The 23,353-nt window shown below is 42.7% G+C and overlaps 2 protein-coding genes across 9 annotated transcripts in view; one reads left to right on the forward strand and one right to left on the reverse strand.

Moving 5' to 3' along the window:
- Positions 1 to 1,301: 1,301 nt before the first annotated feature.
- Positions 1,302 to 8,462, forward strand: slc19a3a (solute carrier family 19 member 3a). Of its 2 annotated transcripts, XM_048263925.1 has the most exons (8): positions 1,302 to 1,448; positions 2,372 to 2,435; positions 2,592 to 2,758; positions 3,352 to 3,940; positions 4,074 to 4,424; positions 4,779 to 4,971; positions 7,216 to 7,357; positions 8,059 to 8,462. In XM_048263925.1, exons 3-8 carry the CDS (start codon positions 2,612 to 2,614, stop codon positions 8,212 to 8,214), a joined length of 1,578 nt encoding a protein of 525 aa, XP_048119882.1. In that variant the 5' UTR covers positions 1,302 to 1,448; positions 2,372 to 2,435; positions 2,592 to 2,611; the 3' UTR covers positions 8,215 to 8,462. The 2 variants fall into 2 exon arrangements, with proteins under 2 accessions (XP_048119882.1, XP_048119884.1); XM_048263927.1 differs by lacking the exon at positions 2,372 to 2,435 and having other exon boundaries at positions 2,516 to 2,758.
- A 599-nt stretch (positions 8,463 to 9,061) lies between these two features.
- agfg1a (ArfGAP with FG repeats 1a) overlaps positions 9,062 to 23,353 on the reverse strand; it is a 38,676-nt gene continuing 24,384 nt past the window's right edge. Inside the window, exons 6-14 of one of the 7 annotated variants that reach the window (XM_048263918.1) lie at positions 22,885 to 22,989; positions 18,395 to 18,466; positions 16,833 to 17,042; positions 13,753 to 13,930; positions 13,298 to 13,377; positions 13,084 to 13,185; positions 10,925 to 11,074; positions 10,402 to 10,493; positions 9,062 to 10,121 (exon numbers count right to left, since the gene is read on the reverse strand). In XM_048263918.1, the coding sequence (XP_048119875.1) occupies positions 10,065 to 10,121; positions 10,402 to 10,493; positions 10,925 to 11,074; positions 13,084 to 13,185; positions 13,298 to 13,377; positions 13,753 to 13,930; positions 16,833 to 17,042; positions 18,395 to 18,466; positions 22,885 to 22,989 (1,046 nt within the window). In that variant the 3' untranslated portion in view covers positions 9,062 to 10,064. The remainder of the gene's footprint in view (positions 10,122 to 10,401; positions 10,494 to 10,924; positions 11,075 to 13,083; positions 13,186 to 13,297; positions 13,378 to 13,752; positions 13,931 to 16,832; positions 17,043 to 18,394; positions 18,467 to 22,884; positions 22,990 to 23,353) is intronic. The other 6 variants (XM_048263920.1, XM_048263919.1, XM_048263922.1 and 3 more) reach the window with 6 other exon arrangements.

The raw sequence follows: 23,353 nt of genomic DNA on the forward strand, positions 1-23,353 counted from the left end.
TGGTTATCAAATTTGGTCACAATGCTGTAGAACTGCAAAGAGCATAAAAAATGTGAAACATACGTATTCAGTGTCTTGTACTCACTTACTCCCCTAACTACAGCAATGTGTAACTTTACTGTAGTTTTCAAATGGCTGTACAAGTAGTGTATAGTGCCGTGTAAGCATGTTCAGGAAGTGTCACCGAGTTCTGACCTTTTTTTGCATTGGAAAACACTGAGAGAATAAACTGTCATAATGAAAATATGACAAATCCATTTGTTCATAAACGATGGTGTCAAGACTTCTCATGTTGATGACACTGGCAGTTTCATTGACATGAATACTTGCTTTTGAGGAATGGACAATCCATTTTGAGCAAGTGACATGCTTTTGCTAGCCTAGAAATCTAGACGCACCCTAGCGGCAGCCATGCAGGGCTAGTCTAGCAACTCTCAGTTGGCTTGTGAGCTCGAAAAATTAAACTTCTATCAGGCCAATCAAATCGTGTATAGAGTCGTTAGGCGGGCTTAACATAATGATTGATGGCAGAGTTGCAACGGTTTGGCTTGAATTCCCTGCTACTTGAAAACAAATAAGATGGATGTTGCTGTTGGCGAACAGTGTGACACGAGTTAAGCTTTTATTAAGTTGGCAAAAGTTTGAACTAGCCAACTAGCTCCGCTGGTGGGAAACGCATGGGAGTCATAGCTCTGTCCTATTGCGTGCAGAGGGAATTTGAAAGACAACTGATTATCCCGCCCCTCCGACTGAGCACTGCGAACGGTGAGTGCCCAGACCCTACATTTTAATGTGGGTCTGGCTCGTCAGGCTATGCTTTTGCAGGTTATCCACTAGGTTTTGCAGTTTGCACTAATTGTTTTGAGAAATGCACTAACTGTTGTGCAAATGTTAATATTGATGTGAGAAAAGCACCAAAGCGACTGAGAAAAACTGTAACATAATAATTTTTGAATAGATTTACCAAGCAATGATAATAATCTTTGAGATAATCATATGTCATGATGTTTGCAATGTATCATCCTGTGATATTCACATTTATAATCTAAAGGGGCAGTAGATAGTATGTACATTTATTACAGGACTTGATATAGAAAAGTGTATGTTATAAAAACGTTTACTTTTGTACCTCTGAATGATCCTTCTATTACTTGAGTAGGCCTACTGCGTAAGTTCTGTGTTCAAGAACAAAGTCTAACCCTTTCCTGAGCCCCTTCCTGCTTTTGTCTTGTTGTATAAAACATTTTGTGATTCTGTCTTCAATAGCTCTTTTATCTCTTCTGTGTGCTGACTCACTACGACATTTTTATTGAGCTGCACTTGTGTGTAAGCCTCATTAGAAGTTTGGTTCATTAAGACAGATTCTTCATATTGATTGGACAATTGAAATTAAAAGTTCGATACCATCCAACCTGAATTGGGACCAGGGAAAAGACATACTTCCACAGGTAATTCCATTCAATATTTCACTATCTTGTTCATAACAGTGACACAGGAACTTTTCATTCTGATAGCAATGGCATGTTGATTGGCAAAATATTAGCTTTTGAGACATAAATTAAGCATTTTGAGCAAATTATGTGTTTTGCAGGTAATCCACTGTGGGGTGCAATTTGCACAAATTGTTTCAAGAAACACTTACTGTTGTGCAAACATTAATGGTGACTCGAGAAATGCACCAAAGCGACTGAGAAAAACTGGAATGCATAAATAGTTTTGGGGGGAAGGACTACTCAAGAAAGACCCTGTGTAGTACATTTTGACCAGCATGACAATAGCGTTGATAATGTCAATTATCCAATTGCATGGATGTGCAAAAGCATTTGCTGTTTGTTTGAAGTAATGAGAAAACACTTTTATGATGTGCACAAGTGACAAAAGTGACTAGACGATTCGGCAGTCTGAGAAATAAACGAGAGTTAAATATATAAAAAAGAGTATAAAATGTTGCTTTAATCTTACAAAAATCTGCAATGGTTCCTTCTGTTGAGTTAACCTGAAGTGACAGATCAGATTAATTATATAGCCAGACACCTAAAACAAATATTCCTGTCTGAACAATAACATAAATGCCATAACTCAAAATGTCCTTAACATAATTACCAAATTTGGATTTTGAAAAAAAAAAAAACATTTCTTAGTGTTTCATCTCATCTTCACTGTGTAGATAAATATAAATAAAGTGCAGTTTATAATTGACATCGTAAATGTCCATAAAATAGCAAAAACAAGCAGCTCTGCTGGTCTACTGGCATTCCAGGCATTCTTTTCAAGTGACCGTGAGCATGATCTTGTTATACATTAATAGGTTTAGATACAACACACCTGTCTTTCCCTTATACCTGTCTTTCCCTTTTCATTTAATTGACAGAAGACACCACACACTCTCTCACATACCCACACACAATGCTGTTGCAGTGACATCACCAGAACAGGTAACAGGCAGAGTTTTTACAATCAATGTGTCTGCATTCAAGATAACTGCTATCCTGTTTGTGTACACTGCATATTACAGGAAGCTGTGTCTCTTACCAAGGAAACACACTTCTCTTCTCTCTCTCTCTCTCTCTCTCACACACACACGCACACAGCGTGTATTATCTGTTGTACAATGGAGTGTGTGAAAACATGGAGAACAGGTTGGGCATATCCCACCACTCTGCTGTGTGCCTATGGCTTTTTCACTACCGTCAAACCTTTGGAACCGTTCCTCACTCCTTACCTCACTGGACCTGACAAGAACCTCACCATAGAACAGGTAAGGCTAAGACTTCAAGAACAGACTAGACTTCAAGAAACTAGTACCTAACTACGGAGGACGGGTGACACAGATATAACAAAATATGTAGATATTGTGTTCTATGTTGTTTTTGTAAATCCTATTGTAAATCTCTTTTTCCTTCCTATCTAATGTACACCTATGTCAGGACACCTGGTGAGATGTGATTGAGTAATTGAGCTGTACTCACTCGCTGATAATTAACACATAACTGCTATGATTAACTGGGTTGGTGAGCAAGCACGGTATCTGATCCATGATAGGACACTTCACCCAAGATTGTGGTTTTATGGTTGTACTTTTAGTTTATCATCTACTCTGATAAATATATCAGTGTATATTTAGAGCAACAGTGAAGAGTTTATGTTGAACAGTAGCAATGGAACTACTGGGGCAAACCTTGCAAACATCAACAACAGCACAGGGGACAGGCTTTCTAACATAACTCATGTTGTGTATTGTATGTAGTGTAACACAATAATAACAGGACTGATCTTCCAAAAACATTTCAAATATGTCATGTACCATCTTATTTAGCCAATCATATGTGTGTCTCTTCCCTTTACCCTCAGCTGACCAATCAGATTTACCCAGTGTCCACTTACTCATATTTGGCAGTCCTCGTGCCCGTTTTCCTGCTCACTGATTGGCTGCGCTACAAGCCTGTGATCGTGTTCCACTGCTCCTCCCTGCTGGTGACGACTGGCATGCTGCTGTGGCTGGACAGCGTGCCTCAGATGCAGGCTACGCAGTTCTTCTATGGCGTAGTGATGGCCAGTGAAGTAGCCTACTACTCCTACATCTACAGTGTGGTGGACCTCCGGCACTACCGCAAGGCCACCTCCTACTGCCGCGCCACCCAGCTCCTGGGCTACACGGTGGGCTCCGTACTAGGCCAGCTCCTGGTCTCATTTGGCCTGCTGTCCTACCACTACATACTGGTGTTCACCCTGGTGCTCATTGCGCTGGCATGGGGGGTGTCTTGGCTTCTTCCTATGCCCCAGAGAAGCATGTTCTTCCACCAAAGAGTAAAGATGCAGCACAGGAGTGGGACAGAAGATGAGGAAGATGGAAATGACCAGCCTGTCTCAGACGTCCCCAAAACAGTGGAAATCTGTCTGAATCATTCAGCCTCTCCAGATGATACTTCCCACACAGCAGGCATGTATGGGTCCTCCCTTGCACTAATTCATGGAACAGAAGACCTTTCTTACTAGCGTTTCCCAAACATGTTAAATATAAAAGATGTATTGCTTATTCTATATCATTAACCTCTCGTGCATGTTACCTACAGCACCTGTTGACATGGCTACACTTCAGGGAGCAGCCAGCAGGGGGCGATCTCTTAGCAGCAGCAGCTCCACAAAGAGCTCAGTCATTGGTGGCGCTGGGACTGAGACTTGTGCGGATCCTCCTCCTCCTGCAGAGCCAGCGGGCTGCGTGGGGGTGCTGGTGCGGCTCTGGAGGGACTTCCTGCAGTGCTACTCCACGCCGGGGCTCCTGCGCTGGTCCCTGTGGTGGGCTCTGGCCACCTGCGGCTACAACCAGATCCTCAACTACGTGCAGGTGTTGTGGGAGCACATCGAGCCGTCCAGCAACTTCACTGTCTACAACGGAGGAGTGGAGGCTGCCTCCAGTCTGTTTGGTGAGCTCTTGAGTGGGTTGTTTATTAAATCACTGTGGCAATTGCACTATAGGTACCGTAAAACACAAGAATGCCCCAGACAACACAAAAATGCCCCCGACAGGACGGCTGTTTTCCAATATTGTAATTGGAATATTGTTTCACTGGTATGCAGCCCTCAGACTTTAAAGACTTGCATGACACATTATGAGCATCTTGCCTGTTGGTTTATAAGAGCATTGATTTGCAGCAGTTTATTGGAGTTCTGCCGGCTCTTACCAGAATAGACAACTGTCATATGAACTGAAGAGAGCTGCTTATCAGAATTATTATATATTGTATGTCTTTTCATTGACTGTCTGAAATGGTTTTCAGGTGCTACCACCGCCTATGCCATTGGCTTCACTCAGGTGGACTGGCACCAGTGGGGCGAGCTGGCACTGGGCTCCTTCTCGGGCATGGGTGGCGGTGCCCTCTACCTGATGGTTTTCTCTGGAAACATCTGGGCGTGCTACTGTGGCTATGTGCTCTTCAAGTGCCTCTACATGCTGCTTATCACCATTGCAATGTGAGTGTGTGGAGTGGACCTGCTTAGGGTCAGTAGAGGGCTCTTGGCCTGGGTGAGTCTTGCCAGTACTGATCGACAGCTTTTTTCTTGTTGTGCAAACAAAGGATTTTTCTGTTGGAATGCAAATTACTGCTAAAATCGTGCCCACAATAATCAATTGCTTATTAAGTAATTTTCCATTCAGCTTCATCAGGTAATTTGTTTCATTGACAAATCTTTCCCTAATCTTGTAAAACAAAAATGTATATACTGTATGTGTATGTACGGAAACCAATGAACGCTTATGCATACCCAGTATATAAACGCAACCCAGTATATTACGCATTTAGGGCTCTATCTTGCACACCAGCGCAATTGACTTTGTATACTTGCGCTTTTGTCTTTCCTATTTTGCAGTCAGCGCATATTGGAATTTTCCCTCCACAGGTACATGCGCCCATGGGGCGTTTCAGCTTAAAAGAGGGGCGTGTTCGGTATAAGCGGTCCCTGTTGATATTTTGCAGTTTCAGAAAACAATTCCGCCACAGACCAGGAACCTCCTGGTCTAAAGTCAGTGGCGCAAATTCAGATGCTATTTTAAGGGTGCATGCATGGCCACAGGCCTGCAGAAATGAATGATATGCACACCGATCTACAGACACCCTGTGCACAGATGGAAACATTCAAAGCCTTGATAATATTTGTCCGTTTCCCGGTTTTGTTCGTGCATTGGTCAACTAAAAATTTAGTAGCCTATATAGTACATCTACATGCAATATCTTTACAACAACGACGCCTAATTACGACCTATTAATTTGGACAACTTTATACAGCCCTATAAAGGCTAAAGTTACCTTTAGTTTTGTTCCAATTTACTGTTGTGTATGGCTTTAAACATCGTGTGCGCTTTAACATCAGCCTATAAGCATTATTCCAGCTGCGCTAAGGTTTTGGCAAGCACCACAATTTTGCCTACCTTGTTGTAGCCCATCTGAAATAACTCTAAACTTTGCTATGTTTCCTCCATCCTTTCGTTGTTTTCAAAAAAACATTTTATATCCATGATGGCCTTGAAGTCTTGAGTTTGTGAATTTGCTTAAATAAGTTTATTATGTGCAGCAACCATAGACAGTAAAAGAAAGCAGCAAGTAGCCTTGGCTACAATGTCTGTAGTTGCTGCATCCATTCATTGTTATTCTCTCTCCTGCTCAAACAAAAGTTGTGCGTGCATTAAGTTGATGATAACGTGTTTACAAACTCTTTTGTACTACTTTACATAACATATTGTAAATAGCCTACTGTCATGCAGTTAATGGGATACTGTGCAGAGTTGGAAAGTTAGGTCAACTTGGAAACTGTTTCTCGTTGTTGAGTTGCCTGTTGGTAAGGTACAGCCGTGTGCAAGCGCTTGCTTGGACGCCTGTGTTGTGCAATGCACTTTGTTCCTCTCATCTATACGACGCAGTTCCCATTTCTCCAAACCATACATAATTACAAGGACAACTATTGCTACACGAGGGAAATCAGTGTGGTGTCCGATGTGAAAAAACAGGTATAAATCTAGCGAACACATTTCCACTAATCACGGATGTGTTGATGACATAAATTAGGAAATATTAGAGGACTTAATGAGACGTGATGTTGAACTGCATGCCGATGCCATTTAACCCAAATGCCCCAGCAGCAGCACGGGAGAGGAGAGCTTATCTGACAGATCTGCATTGTCTATAGTGAGGTAATGTAAGATTATTGCAAAAATATCACCATGCATTCATAACCTCGTGATTCAGTGAGAGTGATCCCAAAACATTGGAAAGTGACATTTCTGTATTACATTTTGTCAAGAGGAAAAATCAATAGCAAACTGTTCCCAACTGACTATAGCACTGTGAACCATGGCTGCGCCTGGCAAATCCGCCATCATAATAGCAATCCGCTATGGAACAAGCGTGCCTGTTGTTAAAGGGAATGTGAGAAGACGCTCTGATTGCACGTTACGCCCGAACCACACCCATGAATAATGTAGCTACTACAGACCACCCCATTTTAGATTTGCGTTGGGCGCAACAGTCATTATCCCGCCGGTAAAATAGAAATAGCGCCCAAGATTCGCCCACAAAGCGATTTGCGGAAAGTCAATTGCGCTAAAGTGCAAGATAGAGCCCTTAGTCTCTAAGTAATTTCCTTGCATGGCTGTCAATAACAGATTAAGAAGAAATCCAGTACTACAGCAACATGGCAATGGTTCATTATCTTTCCATACAGGTTCCAAATAGCTGCAGATTTATCAATGGAGCGCTACGCCCTGATTTTTGGCGCAAATAACTTTGGTGCCCTGGTGCTCCAAACAGTCATCACTGCGGTGGTGGTGGACAGTGGAGGGCTGAGCCTGGACATTGTAACACAGGTGGGTATATTTTTGGGGTTCTTGATTGTTTGGGGGGGGTCGAGGAGTTGAGTGGCAGAGAGATGGGGTGGAATCAGGAAATGGTCACAGGTGTGGACACAAATATAGTACAGATGCTTTGTGCCACCCCTGCCTCATTTCTAACGAAACTGGGTGTAGACCATGCTGTTTAGTTGTTATCTAACCTGGGTCACATTTTCTAGAAAGCATCACTTTATGACCTTCATTCAATAGGCCTACTATTGATATTATCACACTGAACTCTTTCCACTTATCCTTGTGGTTTCACAATGACACTATTGAGATAAATAATTCATGGTGGTATTACAATTAGTGGATATGAGTTGGTAGTAATCACGTAACTGTACAGGCCTTTAGAGTTCGTTGCCTAGTAATCACGTAACTATGACGAGAAAGACATAATACTGAAAATGTAATTGAGAGAGAAATTGAATTGAGTGAAGAAATCTCTACTGTGCCTGGTGTATTCTAGTGTATTGATGATCAAAGCCACTCAAGTGCCTAATATATAACAGAGTTTGTTTGGAAACCGTTCCAGACATGAAATACTTCCAAGGCTGATTGGACTTGTTTAAAGGAATAAAATGGATAAGTGCAGCCCAAAATGACAGAAAAAGCATGATTCTATGATTCACTGGTGGTTTAGCCCACTACAGCTTTTCACTCCTTTTCTCTTCCAGTTCATCATCTACGGGAGTTACTTCTGTGTCATCGCTCTAGTGTTCTTCGTCTGGGGAGTCTACAACGCTGTGAGCCACAAGAGACACAGGGACTCCCCAAAGCAGACTGAGGTGACGCAAGCAGACCTGTGTTCCGACGTACAACACAAGTTCTGATTAATTCAGAAACATACATGATGCACTAAAGAGCGCAAGCAGCTTTTCAGACTCCAGTCCGTTCAGTAGGAGCTAGTGTGATCCTCAATACTCACTCATTTAATTGCTCAAAAACCAAACAAACACTACACTATACTACTACTACTATTCTAGTGTGCAATCTTAGTATACTCATTTAATTGTTGAAAACAAGGTATCTGACAAAGCAAGTGAATCTGTGACAGGAGGTGTATGAAGGGTAATGATTTTCTACTACTACATTGAGCGTCCTGGGCAGAGTGTCCTGGACAGTGCTGGTCTATGGGGTGATTTGTGCTGGTTTGTGCAGTGTCCCATCAGTGATTCCCCCCCTAGCCCTGTACAAAACTCAGACGGTGGATGAAGGCTAATGTGTGAAATTATGGTTTGTGTTCCTGCCTCTATAAAAATTCAACCTATGTGGAACCATCACAAAAATATTGACAATAAAAAACAATCTATTTCTGGGACCTAAATGGGACTGCCTTCTCCGACTCCGCAAAAGCAAACTATTGCCAACCTGGGGCGCGTTTCCCAAAACCAAAGTTGCTAACCTGTTAGCAATGGGAAATTGCATTGCAACCAACTTAGTTAGCAACTATGGTTTTGGAAAACGCACCCCTAAGCAGTAACTGGGCTACTGTAATATCCTCAGTCACAAAGTATGTACATGTATGTATGTATGTATGTATGTATGTATGTATGTATGTACATGTATAGATGCATGTATGTGTTTGTGTGTACTCTTTTTTTGTTGTCAAACATATACACAATACAAATGATGTTAATACATCTTTTTCTTACACAGAAAACACATTCTGAACCATAATCACTTGAAATGTTTTAGTTAAAATTCATTTTTAATATATACTGTATATATAATATATATATACACACATTAACTTAAATTTCATATAACGCCCAGTAGAAGTGGTCGGTCCAGTCTGAAGGGGCTTCACAGGTGATGCTGTTCCAGGTGAGCCCACCTGATCTCCTCTGGGTCCCTGTTCCCCAGGGCGCTGGCAGCAGAGAGAATAAACAGAACCACTCCTCTCCTCTCTTGCATCTTTCTTTTTTGCTTATGCCATTGATGAAACAAAGAAGTCAGGAGTCTTTTTTTTAAGCCAGTGCTGTCCCACAAGTAAGTGTGTGTGTGTGTGTGTGTGTTTGTGTGTATGTAGAGTGTGAATAGATGGGTTCTTCTCTCCTAAAAGTCTGGTTCAGTCACTGTAGCCGTTAAGCAGAAGTGCCCCATGTTTCTCTCCCCTATAACCCTCAGAACTTAACACAATGTGTTAAAAGATACAAATACTGATATGCACAAGAGCTAAAGTCTGGCTTCTGCTAAGGGAAACAAAAAAGAAGAGAGAAGAACTTAAATTCTGTACAGGGTTGCAGCACGATGAGTGTAAGGGGTCGGTTTTGCAATAATAACTTAGTTGTCGGGGGGAGTCAGTCAGTTTTGCGCAGAGGCAAGGACCTCCAAAGGCAACCCAGAGTTCAGAGGTCACATATCAAAGAGGGGGAGCGAGGGCATCCTCCTCCTACCCCAGCGCTACCCTGCTTTGCGTTTGGTTGCCGTGGGCGATGTCATCACAGTCTAAAGTTGTTCACAGCCGCTGTTGTTGCTTTAAGGTTGGTGCTTTTCTTTCTTTTTTTTTCGTTCTTTTTTCTTTATTCTATTTTTTGTTCTTAAAACTGGTTACAAAAATGTTGCAGGTCCTTTAGAAAGGTTTTCCTTTTTTTTGTATTCTTTTAAAGCTACTCCTGTGGAACGGAACAGTGCAAGAGGTGCAAGCGCAGCCACAGCGCCCTCTGTGGGTGAGGAGGCGCTATAAGAAGGGGTTGGTGGAGGAGTTTCCTGTAGGGAACTGAGCAGGAGCGCCCATCTGTGGCAGAGAGGAGAAACGCAGAACCAGTCAGAGTGGGTTTGGTTTACAGACGGGTGTGGAGTGAAATAAATAATGGGAAATAAATAATGGGACTTTGTTTATGTTTTATTATAGTATTATGATAATGGTGTCTGGCAGATAATGTATTTATGTTTATCTAAATACAACATACACATACAACATACATGCAAGTATGTGAGAAAGAATAATAAATAAATATATGGGTATTTATATGCTTGTATACACTTGTGTGTGAGAGAAAGAGAAACAGTCTCACCAGGAAGGGATTGCTGGAGACCCCAGGGGCTGCCATGGGCTGACCGAACGCAGGGACTGGCTTGGGCTGACCGAAAGCACTGAAGCTCGCCCCTACACAAAACAGACCACACAATAAGGGCAAAGCCTTTTTCTTAATCTAAAAAAGCACTCCCTTGTTACACACACACAAAGCCTCTATATTTGCACTAGACACATGGTACTCAACACAGCATAAGTCTACATAATCGGTCCACTTTACTATTTCCTCATGCTAACTTCAAACACTAAATCCTACATGTAGCTACCCACACCTACATGGACAGACACACATACTGTAGAGAACATACACACCTGTATATCACATGGCAGTATTATGAGCAACACACACACAGATGGGTCAAATTAGTCATTCACAGGTTGTGCTTTTAACTGCATTAAACTGTTACACTAAAACCAACACCGCCAATGCCCAGACAAGTGCACGCGCGTACGTATGTACAATGGACATTATGTGTGTTCTCCAAACAAACACACACACACACCATTGGGCTGTGGAGGGAATGCCTGGGTCGGGGGGAAAGCTTGACCAGGGAAGGCTTGCTGGAAGGTTCCGCTAAAGCTTGTGGGCATGTTGTAGGCCGCTGCATTTCCGAAGCCAGCTGGCATACTCATGGAACCTGTGCCAAACGAGGCTACCCACACACACACAGAGAGAGAGAGAGAGACAGACACAAATGATTTCTGTTAGATCACTCAATATATATATTTTCTCAAAACAGAAAACACAACATCAGGTGCGTCAGTTGAGTCATCTCCTACATCAGGTCATTATTTTGACACACAAAGGGACACGCTTAACGCTCCAAAAACACTCTTCAACTTCTGCAACACCTTTTTACATGTACAGTGGACAGTGGTGGTCAGGGACAGTCTTCAGGAAAAAAGCTGGTCTGGGATCAGCTTTGGCTAGCATTGCCAACTAGTAAAACATTGCCAGGGTTGCCATGGAAACTTTTATTGAAACAGCGTTCTTAAAGCTTCTTGACCACTCCCTAGCCAGCTATCTGTTTCTGTCCAGCCAAACAGCAACCTACGCAAGTTTAGAGTGGTGGAGGGTACAGGAGTCAAATGAAAGAAAACTCAGAGACCCTTGGAATCAGACAATTTTCAGTGGGTGAGATCATTATGAAGCTGGCTGTATTTTTGTGTATTAGTTTAGATGAGATGAAACCGAGCTGTGGATGGGGAAGGCTTGTCCCTGGTACATCACTTCCACTCTGTTGACACTTATCACTACTTCTGCAAGCATCTGCCAAAATGGACAAGTACCAACAGGCAACATTTTACTGTTATATCTGATCTGGGAGCGGAGTGCTTTCATTTATGTATTTGTTGTCAAATCCTTTCTCTGCAGATTTATCATACACTATGACAGACAGGCACCCACTCCCACATCAGATGATAACAGCATATCTGTGAAGATTTAGGATCTCAATGCTTTACAGGGTAAAACTCACAACTGGGGAGGAGCAGGGAAAGAGACACATGAGAGGGAGAGAGAGAGAAAGAAAGAAAGAAAAGAAAGAAAAGAAAATGAGAGAGAGAGGGACAGGAGTTATCTGCATGGCCAACACAAAAAGTGTGTGTATGGCCGTGCCAAAGGGGAAGAGTGGCGCTCTGGTAGCACTAGGTTGATCGGTGCACTGTCTACCAGGTTTGGCCCAGTGCATCGTGGAACATGGAGTTCCAGCAGGCTCTTTTAATGCACTAACACGGATTAACTACACAAGCCAGAAATAAACACAGACACAGTGTAGATAAAAAGCTTGAAAGATAGATAACAAAGATTGAAAAAAGAAAGAATTTAAAGATAGGCAGAGGTAAAGGGAGTGGGAGGGAGAGGGAGAGAGAGAGAAACATACCAAAATGAGCAGGGATGAAACCCTGCCCCTGTAGGGCTCCTAAGAGGCCTGACCAGCATGGCAACAAACAGACAGAGCCATGAGTGTGTCTTACCCTTATACACCTGTACACACACACACACACTCAGTCTAAATCTGTGTTATGGGCTTCTAACACTGATAACCTGAGGGATGCCCACATGGACGCAGAACAAAAAAATAGCTGCAGCAACAGCGAAAGAGTCTGTATTGATTACAACATTGCCATTCATCTGTGCTGAAATGAGAACGCTTTCACTACCTCCTAAAAACTTTGTTCTGCCAACAATGTTAAATATGCAGAAAGAGAGAGCGAGAGAGCGAGAGAGAGAGAGAGAGAGAGAGAGAGAGAGAGAGAGAGGGAGAGAGCAAGCAAGCGAGCTGAGCTGAGCGTGCGTGCGTGCGTGCGTGCGTGTGGCGTGTGTGTGTGTGTGTACTCCTGTCACATTTGGCCTCATTCTGTAAATGCACTTATGTGACTAGGTGTGCTTCATGCGTTGTTGAATAATCCATGAGGGATAAAAGAAGAAGTCTCAACACCACAGAATAAGCAAATCTCCACTCCTGACTGCTGACTGCTTTATTGGGCAAATGCACCCACTTATGAAATAACAGGATTTGATCAAATTACGGTTTTCGTGCAAAAAACCCTCCATATACAATGTGTTAATGAAAACCAAAACGCTATGTTGATATTGGTATTAATTATGTTGCCCGTAATGTTTGTGATTGGCTCATAGTTCTGCAAGCTCCACCCTCACCTGCTGCGGCCACAGCGGCAGCTCTGCCATTGGTCTGAAATGGGTTGGTGGGGGCCACTGCCGGGGCAACCGATGAGGCAACAAAAGGGTTAGTCGAAGGACCTGCCGACACAAGGAAAACAAACAAACAAATCAACAACAACACAAACACATGAATGCAGTGGGTTGGAGTGAAGTCTCACCACAAAAGCTTCGGAACGTCCTCAGAACCTACCTCCAAAGCACTGTGGCATGCTGGGTAATCCTTGCTGCATCTGTGCTGAGGACACACTAGTTACAGCACCAAACATGGTTCTGAAACACACACACACACACACACACAGTGTATTAGTTGTGACATGGATACAGGCTGCGGATTTGGAAAAAAAGTCTGAAAGTGAGCCAATAGACTGGAGTAAGAAAAGAATAAGGGCTGCAAGGGGCATCAACAACACAGTCAGGGAACTGAAATTGAGAAGGCAAACATGGACAGTATTCAGCAGCACTGACAAGGACAAGTGGATCAACACTCAGACAGAGAGGGGTGCATGTCTCACTCCAGGACAAGCAAATTGGTAGACAGGTAGGAAGAGACAGCCAAATGGACAAGCAAACAACCAGGTATATAGACAGATAGACAGACAAACAGACAGACAGGTTCTGAGCAAACATAGAGGGTGCGTTTCTCACTCCTGTGCCGTGCTGATGGTGTTGTAGACACTGGTGGGCGGGGCAGATGAGCTGAAGACGTTGTCCAGCTCGGCCAGCGCAGCGTAGCGGTCGCCCCCCATGGAGCCAACGGGGCCTGGCGGGGGCCCCACGCCTGCAGAGGGAGGGGCAGAGCTCACCCCAGTCGGAACAGCGCCCCCTGTAGTACACACACACATACAAGAGTGGGGTTGTGTGGACGAGTGAAAGAGTCTTACGTTATACCATCGACCATCGCCCAGGGTTGTACCTCTTGGGGAGAGACAGAGGGTGGACATAGCTCATCTAAAGGCTAATGACCTATGACACAGTTGCCACTATTGTCACGTAAAGTCATACTTTTTGGACTACGGAGTGCCCTGCGTGTCATTGTCAATAATAGTTCCTATGTGTCCACTGCCAGTTATTTCCATACCAGTTCCCAGCCCATTTAACACAATGTCATGGAGCATTCTTGTGCCCTTCCCTGAGGTGCGTTCAAATTCACAAACATAGGCGGACGTTTGCAAAAAGGTTTCTGTTTGCCTTGAGGTTTTGGCGAACGTTTGCAAACACTCACAAACAGTCTGAGGAGGTAGTTCTCCCCGAACATATAATGGAACTGGACGTGGGCTTGGTGAAGGTAACTATGCAATTACTGTTACAATGGAATGTTACCACCAAATCGTTCAAACTGTTTAGAAAAAACATGCTTACCACAAACGTTCGCCGATTGTTTGAATTTGAACGCACCCTTGGTTTGACATTTATGTATGCATACATCCATTGCATTTGCCCTACTTTTTCACTGGGAAATTTCTCAATCCCATCAATATTATAGATATACCACTAGTGGGCAATTCCACAGAAAATGGACTTTTTGTCACATCCATAACGCCAGTGAAATGCCTTGGCATTTGTATGATGTGAATGATGACATTAATTTTTTGTGCATTTTTTCTCATGTACATTCTTCAGCCAAAAATAGCAAATGCTCATATTTCATGTAATCATTCACATCATACCATACCATCACATTTTTATTGCCGTTATGGATGTTACAAAAAACGTAATTTTCCATGGAATTGCCCTAGTACACAATTTCAATACAATCAACTTGAGGTAGCAGCAGAGCTTTACAGTGCTACATGTAGCACATGCTACAACATAATCTGTCTGTGCTATGGATGATTTACCAGCTTAGCATCAGTGACACCTTATTTAAAATGCTTTCTAGAGTATAGCCTACAAATGAGGTGTTTGTAGACATACCGATGCTAGAGATTTTGTGGATTGCGCTACAAAACTATCTGTAGCAACAGTGCTAACAAAAAAGTGAACCTACAGCCCTAGTTAGCAGAAAGTTTTGTTTACATATACAGGCAAAAAAGGAAGTGTGCATTTCCCTATCTATACTTTATTGTGTAAACCTTTTACTTTGTTGTATTTTGGACTGTTGACAGGGAAAAAAAGACTACAAAGACATACAACTGGGGTGTTTCTACTTCAATGGGATCACATACATCAGCAGCATCAATCATTACATTACCGTTACATTAGCGTTTGTTTACGATTGATCACATGAACGGTATTACTCGGGAGATTTTGCATGAATAAAGCAAGATATTTATATTTTTAACAGGAGCTGATCAGAAACTAGGCAGACGATGCAGATTAGGGAGTATGTGTGCGTGCAAGTGTATGTGTCTGTGTGTGTGTTTAGAGGCTAAAACAAAAAGTATGAAACCTGACAGCACATAGCCTCTGGAAATAAAGAGGGACGGAGGGCCAAGGAACAACTTGTCTTTTTGTGAATGTGCTGACATGCACTGAACTGAAAAAATAAAATAAAAACCGGTGATGAGGGTTTCTTTTTTTGAGTCTGACGGTGAAAAAAAGCTTGCACTTGCACTTTGTGTGCATTCTGTGCTCTTTGAGGGATGCACCTGCCCAAACCGCTTACTGCACCTACAGTAAGCTGACATTGTGAAGAATTCTGTTTCTTCATAAGATCTCAAATGAAAAGGTGCAATGTGGTTGGTTAGTTTTCCTTCTCACCCAGTATAGGCCCATACGCCCATGGAAGGCTTTGTGTCTGGCTGGGCCTTCCACATCAGAGAAAACTATGACAAGTAGGACAAAAAATACCTGATGACGATACACATTGAAGCTACCAGTGTTTATACCAGTAGTTATCTACTACTCTTGTTATAGACTTTCTTGTATGCAGACATTCAAGCAGTAGCTGCTATAATTATTCAGCAATAACACCTTAACAATACAGTATACACTTATCTGTTGTTAGTGTCCCGAATTCTACACTAGAATTTCAACCCATAATTTATGGGATAAAGCCCCAACAACCATCTTTAAATCCTCCCCACACTCCCCTCCAATTCAGTGGTGTTAAGGTATGCCACCATCAGGGTGGAACTGCACCTGCTGTTGAAACACTGCGTTTTTGGTGTCCAACACTATGCCTGTTCAGTTATGGATCCTAACTGAGTGTTGCTTTAGCAGCTCAGAGAGCAGGCAGCTCTGGGACTCCAGGGCTAAACTGCCAAAAGATCACTGACCTCAAAGAACACTGGATTGAGCTTCTTATTCCGCACCTGAGATAACGCCACTGTGGAATGGCGGCCATTGTTCTTGGGACCACTTGAGTAAATGGGAAACCCCATAAACATATTTTGTATGTTACTCATACAGTGTAAAAATATATACTAACACCATAGAAACATGTAAAAGGTGTTTAATATAATTGAGAATGTCATGATATCCGCATGCAAATCCATTTGACAAGGACAGAAGTGGTCTCAAAGGCATGTGTTTGAAATAAGTGTTTGAAATAAGTTGTCTTCATTGTTGAAAGGGCGAGATCATTCAGTTGCTCGATCCAGAGTTCTTCAAGATCAGTGCACCAGATTCACACACCCTTTCTTCCTTCACAGCTGCCTGCCTTATGAGACACCATCTCTCTCTCTCGGTCTCTCTCTCTCTCTCTCTCTCTCTCTCACACTCTTGTTTTGCCACCCAGACTTGGCAGTGCGGGTTGCTTACAACAGCTCTGTCTTTGGGCATACCTGACTCAGACTGGGCCATGTTAAAGATGCCGTCCAGGTCTGCAAGGGCCGCATATCTATCGGCTGGCACGCTACTAGCGCCGTCTACTCTGCCTGCGTCTGCGCCTGCCGACGTGCCTCGCTGGCCCAGCGCTCCAAAGTCCGCACTACAGGATTTGGGGAAGTTGTCAAAATTTGCAAAACTGGCGTTAGCTAGTCCCGAGGAGCCTCCTGTGTGAGAGAGGAAAAACAAACCAAAGAGGAGAGAATAAAGAAAATAATCTCCGAGAGGGGTATATGAAAGATCTAGAAACCAATAATAGGCCAAGAGTGGAGCACCTGTGTGTGTGTGTGTGTGTCCTTCACATTAGAGTGTTCTGGAAGGGTGGTACTAAATATAGGGAACCTGATTCTGTAGGATCGTGAGACAGGTGCAACACACACACACACACAATCCAAGAGTAGCCTGCTTAAGCAAAGACTGATGGTGCACATTGCATTTTAACTGTGTAGTGTGTGTGTGTTTGAAGAGAGAGAGAGAGAGAGAGAGAGAGAGAGAGAGAGAGAGAGAGAGAGAGAAATAGAGTGTGTCTGAGTGCAAAGTAAAGGAGGTTATACCAAAGATTACCAATACCAAAAATGGGCCAACCTCTGCGTGTGCACGTGAGACAAAACACATTAGATAGAGACAGTGCATTTCCTAAATCATCTTTCCATCATTTGGTGTGTGTGTGTGAGTACATCATTTGGTGTGTGTGTGTACACACACATCATGTGGTGTGTATGTGTGTGAGTAATTCATTTGGGGTGTGTGTGTGAGTACAAGGAGTTGACAATGGTAACCAGTCCAGCATGACCTCAAACGAACTTGCAACCACTGGAAGAGCCTTCCACCAGTTCTAATAATAAATATTGGCGCCATAATCATTAATTATTATATGATGGCATTTACAGCAATGCAGAGGTCATAAGCACTCAACAATAAAAAAAATATCTCCACACAAATGAGACACACAGCTTATCTTGGTTTATGTTGAGGTTAGCAGTCTTATCAATAACTTTGAGGTGGAGGCAGAGAGTACATAGTAAATTCCACTGCCCTAGTGAGCTCACTGTTGAGAGGGCAAAGGTCGCGAGCGGTCAACTTCGTGTCTAGGGGAGAAGGGTGGGCTTAGTGCGTCGAACCGAATGGGAGGGAGTGAGTGAAACAATAATGATGTGTCAATAATGTTTCTATTCACAACAGAGAGGAGAGTGTGGGCACCGTGTGTGTGTGTGTGTGTGTGTGTGTGTGTGTGTGTGTGTGTGTGTGTGTGTGTGTGTGTGTGTGTGTGTGTAAGAGAGATTTAACTTTATTATCGGCAGGACTGAATGGGTGGATACACACTTTAAAACAAAGACAATTGCTTGATCACATGTAAAAGACAATAATGCCAGACAGACAGACAAAACCAATACATTGACAACCCCATACACACTAACAGACAGTGTGACTCAACAAAACGACACACTAACCAAAAATGCATTCAGAATTCTCTCTCTCTCTCACACACACACACACACACACACACTATGAGACTTACTGTGAGGCGGCAGTGGAGGCAGTGCGGAGCAGAACTCCCCTACACTGCGGCTGGATGGGAGAGCACTGATGGCTGCAGCCCAGCGGGCCACACACAACGCAACAGAGAACCAGAGGGCCAAAGCAAGAGAGACAAGAAGAAAAGCAAGAACGACAGAAAGAAAAGAAAGACAGAAGAAATGAAAAGAAAAGAAAAAAAAAAACAAGAGTGAAATGGATTTATTAACAAAACAGAAAGGTGGAAAAAAGAAAGGCAAGTGAGCAAACTGGAGTCCCATGGCACCAAGCAAAGTAGTGATGATGAATCGGCCAATCACCAGCCACACACAACTGACCACTAATGGCCAACACAGCATGGAAGTCACACAGCAATTTTAATGACATCATGCCAAGTGTTTTGGTCTTTCGAGCATGTTTCTTTTAATGTTATTCTCTTATTCTTTGTTAAACTTGTTGACTACAGCTCATTAAGCTAAGAGCTTAGCAGGTTCTTTCTTCAGATTGGCTTTAATTTCATTTGAAGATAATTTGACTGAATTCAATTGAATATTGTTGTGGCATCTGGGCACCCCTAGAAACAGATGCAGCAGTTTGTCGTCCAGCAGGGGGCAGCAGTGAGCATTACAGGAGGGCAACTTCCCCTTTGGAATGACCTCGCCTCACATCCCAGCAGGGTCACGAGCAGCCCTCTGAGGACACAACTTCCAACGCCCGACACGACTCATCGAGGAGAGACTGTCACGGCCCTTTCAACATTAAATGGGCTCTTTTCTCCAGGTGGACGTTCAGTTCTATTTGGTTTCATTTAAATATAGCACCATGACATTGAAATTGTCTCAAGGTGCCATGACGGGGCCAAAGACAAGACTTCTTGACAGAGTCAGTGACACTGACCCCATTGGATGACTGCAACCCCACAAGCAAGTTGTGATTTTTCAATTTTCCAGGACTGTCCACTCACTGAGTTAATTACGACAATCATCCATCTTAATAGATACATTACTGGGTAAATAAACCTTGGGTTTGAGGACCGTTTTGGCTTCAAATGGGCTACCTTTTAAAACTACATTATGCAGTGACTGAGTAACAGCCAAATAATCTTACAAAGTGTTTTTTCCCTTCGGAAATAAACAACTCAATGTGAGAGAATAAGCAACAAACTGTGAGAACCAGAGATGCTCATAGGCGGTTGGTGGAGGTGAGAGGAGAGGGCAGCTGTTCAACTGAGAGTGAAAGCAAGCATGACCGGGAGACTAAATGTGCAGCAAAACGTGACGGGGCTGATCAAAGAATACAAACACACACACTGCTACAGTATCAAAACACACAGCTCTATTCTCAAACACTCTATTGCACACACTGAAACACAATCACATCAAATGCACACTACACTACACAAAACAACGCCTTAGGATGATCAAAATGGATAAACTGGCCAAACTGGTGGGAATGAAACCCACCAGATGGTAAGAAAGGTCTCTGTGGGGTGTGTGTGTTTTTTGTGCCAAGCGACCACAACTTTTAACCTAAGTTAAAAGGACTTATATACAGGTATATACAGTATTATCACGTGTGCAGGTGGAAAGTAATGAAATACATTTACTCACGTTACTGTATTGAGTAGTTTTTCTGTGTATTTTGTATTTTTTAAGTAGTTTATAAAATCGGTATTTTAAATTTTACTTGATTACATTTTGAGCGAAGTATTGTACTTTGCTACAACAAAAATCCCATCCGTTACTTGAGTAAAAAAAAAAAGTTAAGACTAACGAAAACAGAAAGGGAGAGAAAAGAAATCACGCCCTAAACCACTAGCCTAGTGATAATGATCAGCATGTAGCCTACAACAGGACATGAATCAAGCTGGCGCCATGCAGTCTTTCTGAAAGTGATGGGAGATGGAGCTGGATCACGAAATGCATCAGATTACATGTGTAGCCTAACCTATGAAAGTGTATTTTCCGCTATTTCAATGGGTTGTCTCAGTTCGTTTTTAGCACTAATGATAGCGGAGATATTCAAGCAAACACCATGGGATTTAGGTGTTTTGGCGTTTGTGCTCACCTTTCTTTGGAAAGAAGTTTATTAGCAGTTGTTTCCCCTCATTTTGATGTCTCTCTTTTTAATAACCTGACTTGGCTTTCTTGGAGAAAGACATTGCACCAGCAGCACAACAATTAGCGGTCCACTACTAGCGATGCTCAACTAAATAAACAAAAGATAGACTACCTTATGAATCGTGCAGGCGGACTAAACCATTTAACTCTTTAGCAAGGGAGAGTGAGAGTGACCTTAGACAGTTTTCACTGTTTTGTATACAAAATCCAGTCAGTCAAACTTTAAATTTCGTCTGACATTCATTTTGACATTTAATTTGGAAGTTAAAATATTCAGGTAAAATAAATATATGGTGGACATATAGTCATATATATTTTCAGTAATTAGCTTAAACTTCCAAGTGAGTCTATTCGAAATTTTCACCACACATTATATTAACACACATATAAAAAATCCAAAACATAAGAGTTATGTGTATTAAAGTGGAATGACACAGGAAAAAAAGTATTGAACGTGCCTACTGAAATTTCTTCAATACTTTGTGGAAAAGCCTTTAGACAGCTTCAAGACATTTCCTGTATGACAAAAGGTATTAGTCACAGTATCAGGTGTGATTTTGGTCCATTGTTCTAAACAGATTCCAGGGGTCCCTCTTGTGAATCCTGATCTTTAGTTACTTCCAGAACTGTTTAATTGAATTGGCTGCCTTCAAGTCTTTCTGGAGCTTTCTCCGAGTGGTCCTTGGCTCTTGGAATTGACCATCCTTCTGACTCCCTGGTCAGAAATATTGCGTGGCCGGTTGATGATGCAGTGAGGTTTCTTCCACTTGCAGATAATGGCTCCCATGCTGCTTACTGAAGATTCTGAAGTTTTGAAATGCATCTGTAACCAGTTTCATTGATATGTTTTGCAACAATAAGGTTGCAAAGGTCTTGGGAGAGCTTTTTGCTTTTATCCATCATGAAATGTTTCTTGTGTGACACCTTGGTAATGAAAAACCTTTTTATAGCCCATCAATATGTAGGCTACTAACCAAGCTTATATTAATTTGCACAGATAGAAAGGATAACTACTCTAACTACTTACAGATTCCAGCTCGTTCCTTCCCTTTCCTTGTCTTAGTGCTTTTTCTTAGCTTGTTCAATACTTTTTCCCTGTGTTATTCCACTTCATTACACATGACTCTACTTATGGAGTTGTTTGGATTTTTTATGTGTGGATTACCTGAGTTATTACTAATGCCTGGTGAAAATGTTGTACCCCCCGTATTTCACTTTTCAAGGGCCCTCTCCTCCATTGGGGCCCTATACTTCCCACTCTCCCCCCCAGTTCGACGTCCTTTAATCTGCTGAACCTTCTGCTCATTTCCAAATATAAAAAAAACTCTGCAACTCAACATTAGCCTGCCTGCCTCAGCTGCCTGTGAGGGGCTTTTCAGTTGTGCTGGATTACTGTTCATTGCAAAGCGACGCAAGGATGAGTGCAACTAACTTTGAAAATCAACTACTGCTCAAAAGGAGAACTCCGGTGATTTTTCACATAGATCTCCATTTCTCAACGTCACCGAGTACTGTCGGTATGAACAAAACTGAAACAATCGGTTTTACCTAGCTCGAGTTGCTGCAGCTACAGCGCTACACACTAGGAGCATGAACATGGCTGCCTTAGCTGCTGGCTGCAGCAACTCGAGCTAGGACCAAAGTCCTTTTCAGGCAAGTACCTCCACTCCACTCGGCGGCCATATTGCAAAACTTTTTGGGCACTTATCGTGCATCTATTTCGGCAGAAATGCGTGTGCGTAATGCTTCACGACACCAATCTTGCTCCAGCAGCGAGATCACAACAGATGATTGGCACGATGTCTTCACAGCACACCACATGATTGGCTCAATGTTTTCACATGTCAACGTTTTGCTGCGGAAGGGTTGTGATATTTTGTATACAACTGACTAACCCCATGCATTACTATGGAGGATTTTTTGAGTGCTGTATCTCCTCATTAGAAAGTCTCTGGTAAAACTGGTTGTTCTGGTACACCCCAATAAAAAAAAAAGTAACTAAGTAACTTTTACATTTTAAATGAACTACTTTTTACTTTTACTTAAGTACATTTTCAGATCGGTATTTTAACTTGTACTTGAGTAATATTTCATCAAGGTATTGGTACTTTTACTTGAGTACAATATTTTCGAACTTTTCCCACCTCTGCACGTGTGTGTGCGCGCGGGTAAGTGAGAGAGAATGCGTATGTTTGTATGTATGTATGTATAAGAGTGTGTGAGTGTGTGTGTGAGTGTATGTATGTATGAGAGTGTGTGAGTGTGTGTGTGTTAGTATGAGAGTGTATGTATGAATGAGAGTGCGTGAGTGTGAGTGTATATATGTGTGTGTGTGTGTGTGTGTGTGCGCGTGTGTGTTACACTGGTGTGATACCTGCAGGTGGAGCGGATGGAAATGGAGCAGGGGCAGTGGCTGCAGCAGCAGAGCTCCCAAACGCATCGAAGTTGGCAAAGTCTGCACTTGCGCTAGCGTTCGGAGCTGATGGAGGTCAGGAGGGGGTCAACACAAACAAACAAACAAACAAACAAACAAACACAAACAGAGGGGGATATGACTGATGGTTCGTGACAGACTTTGATGAGCATGGACACAGAAGAACGATGTAATGATGGTCGATAGTGGTCACAGCATTAGACACATCAGGACAACACAGGGTCAGAACCACACAACATCCAACAAGCCCATCCAGTCTGGGACACGAGGGGGGAGAGAATGTGGGTCAGACCAACAGCTTTTTACCCTGAGACCGAGCATGAACCCATGTGTACCGGTCAATAATCACTACATTTCATGGGGCTTGGATACCTGTGAGTGTATGTGTGTATAAAATTGCAGCAAACTA

Source organism: Alosa alosa, chromosome 15 (genome assembly GCF_017589495.1).
Source record: "Alosa alosa isolate M-15738 ecotype Scorff River chromosome 15, AALO_Geno_1.1, whole genome shotgun sequence".
Classification (NCBI taxonomy): Eukaryota; Metazoa; Chordata; class Actinopteri; order Clupeiformes; family Clupeidae; genus Alosa; species Alosa alosa.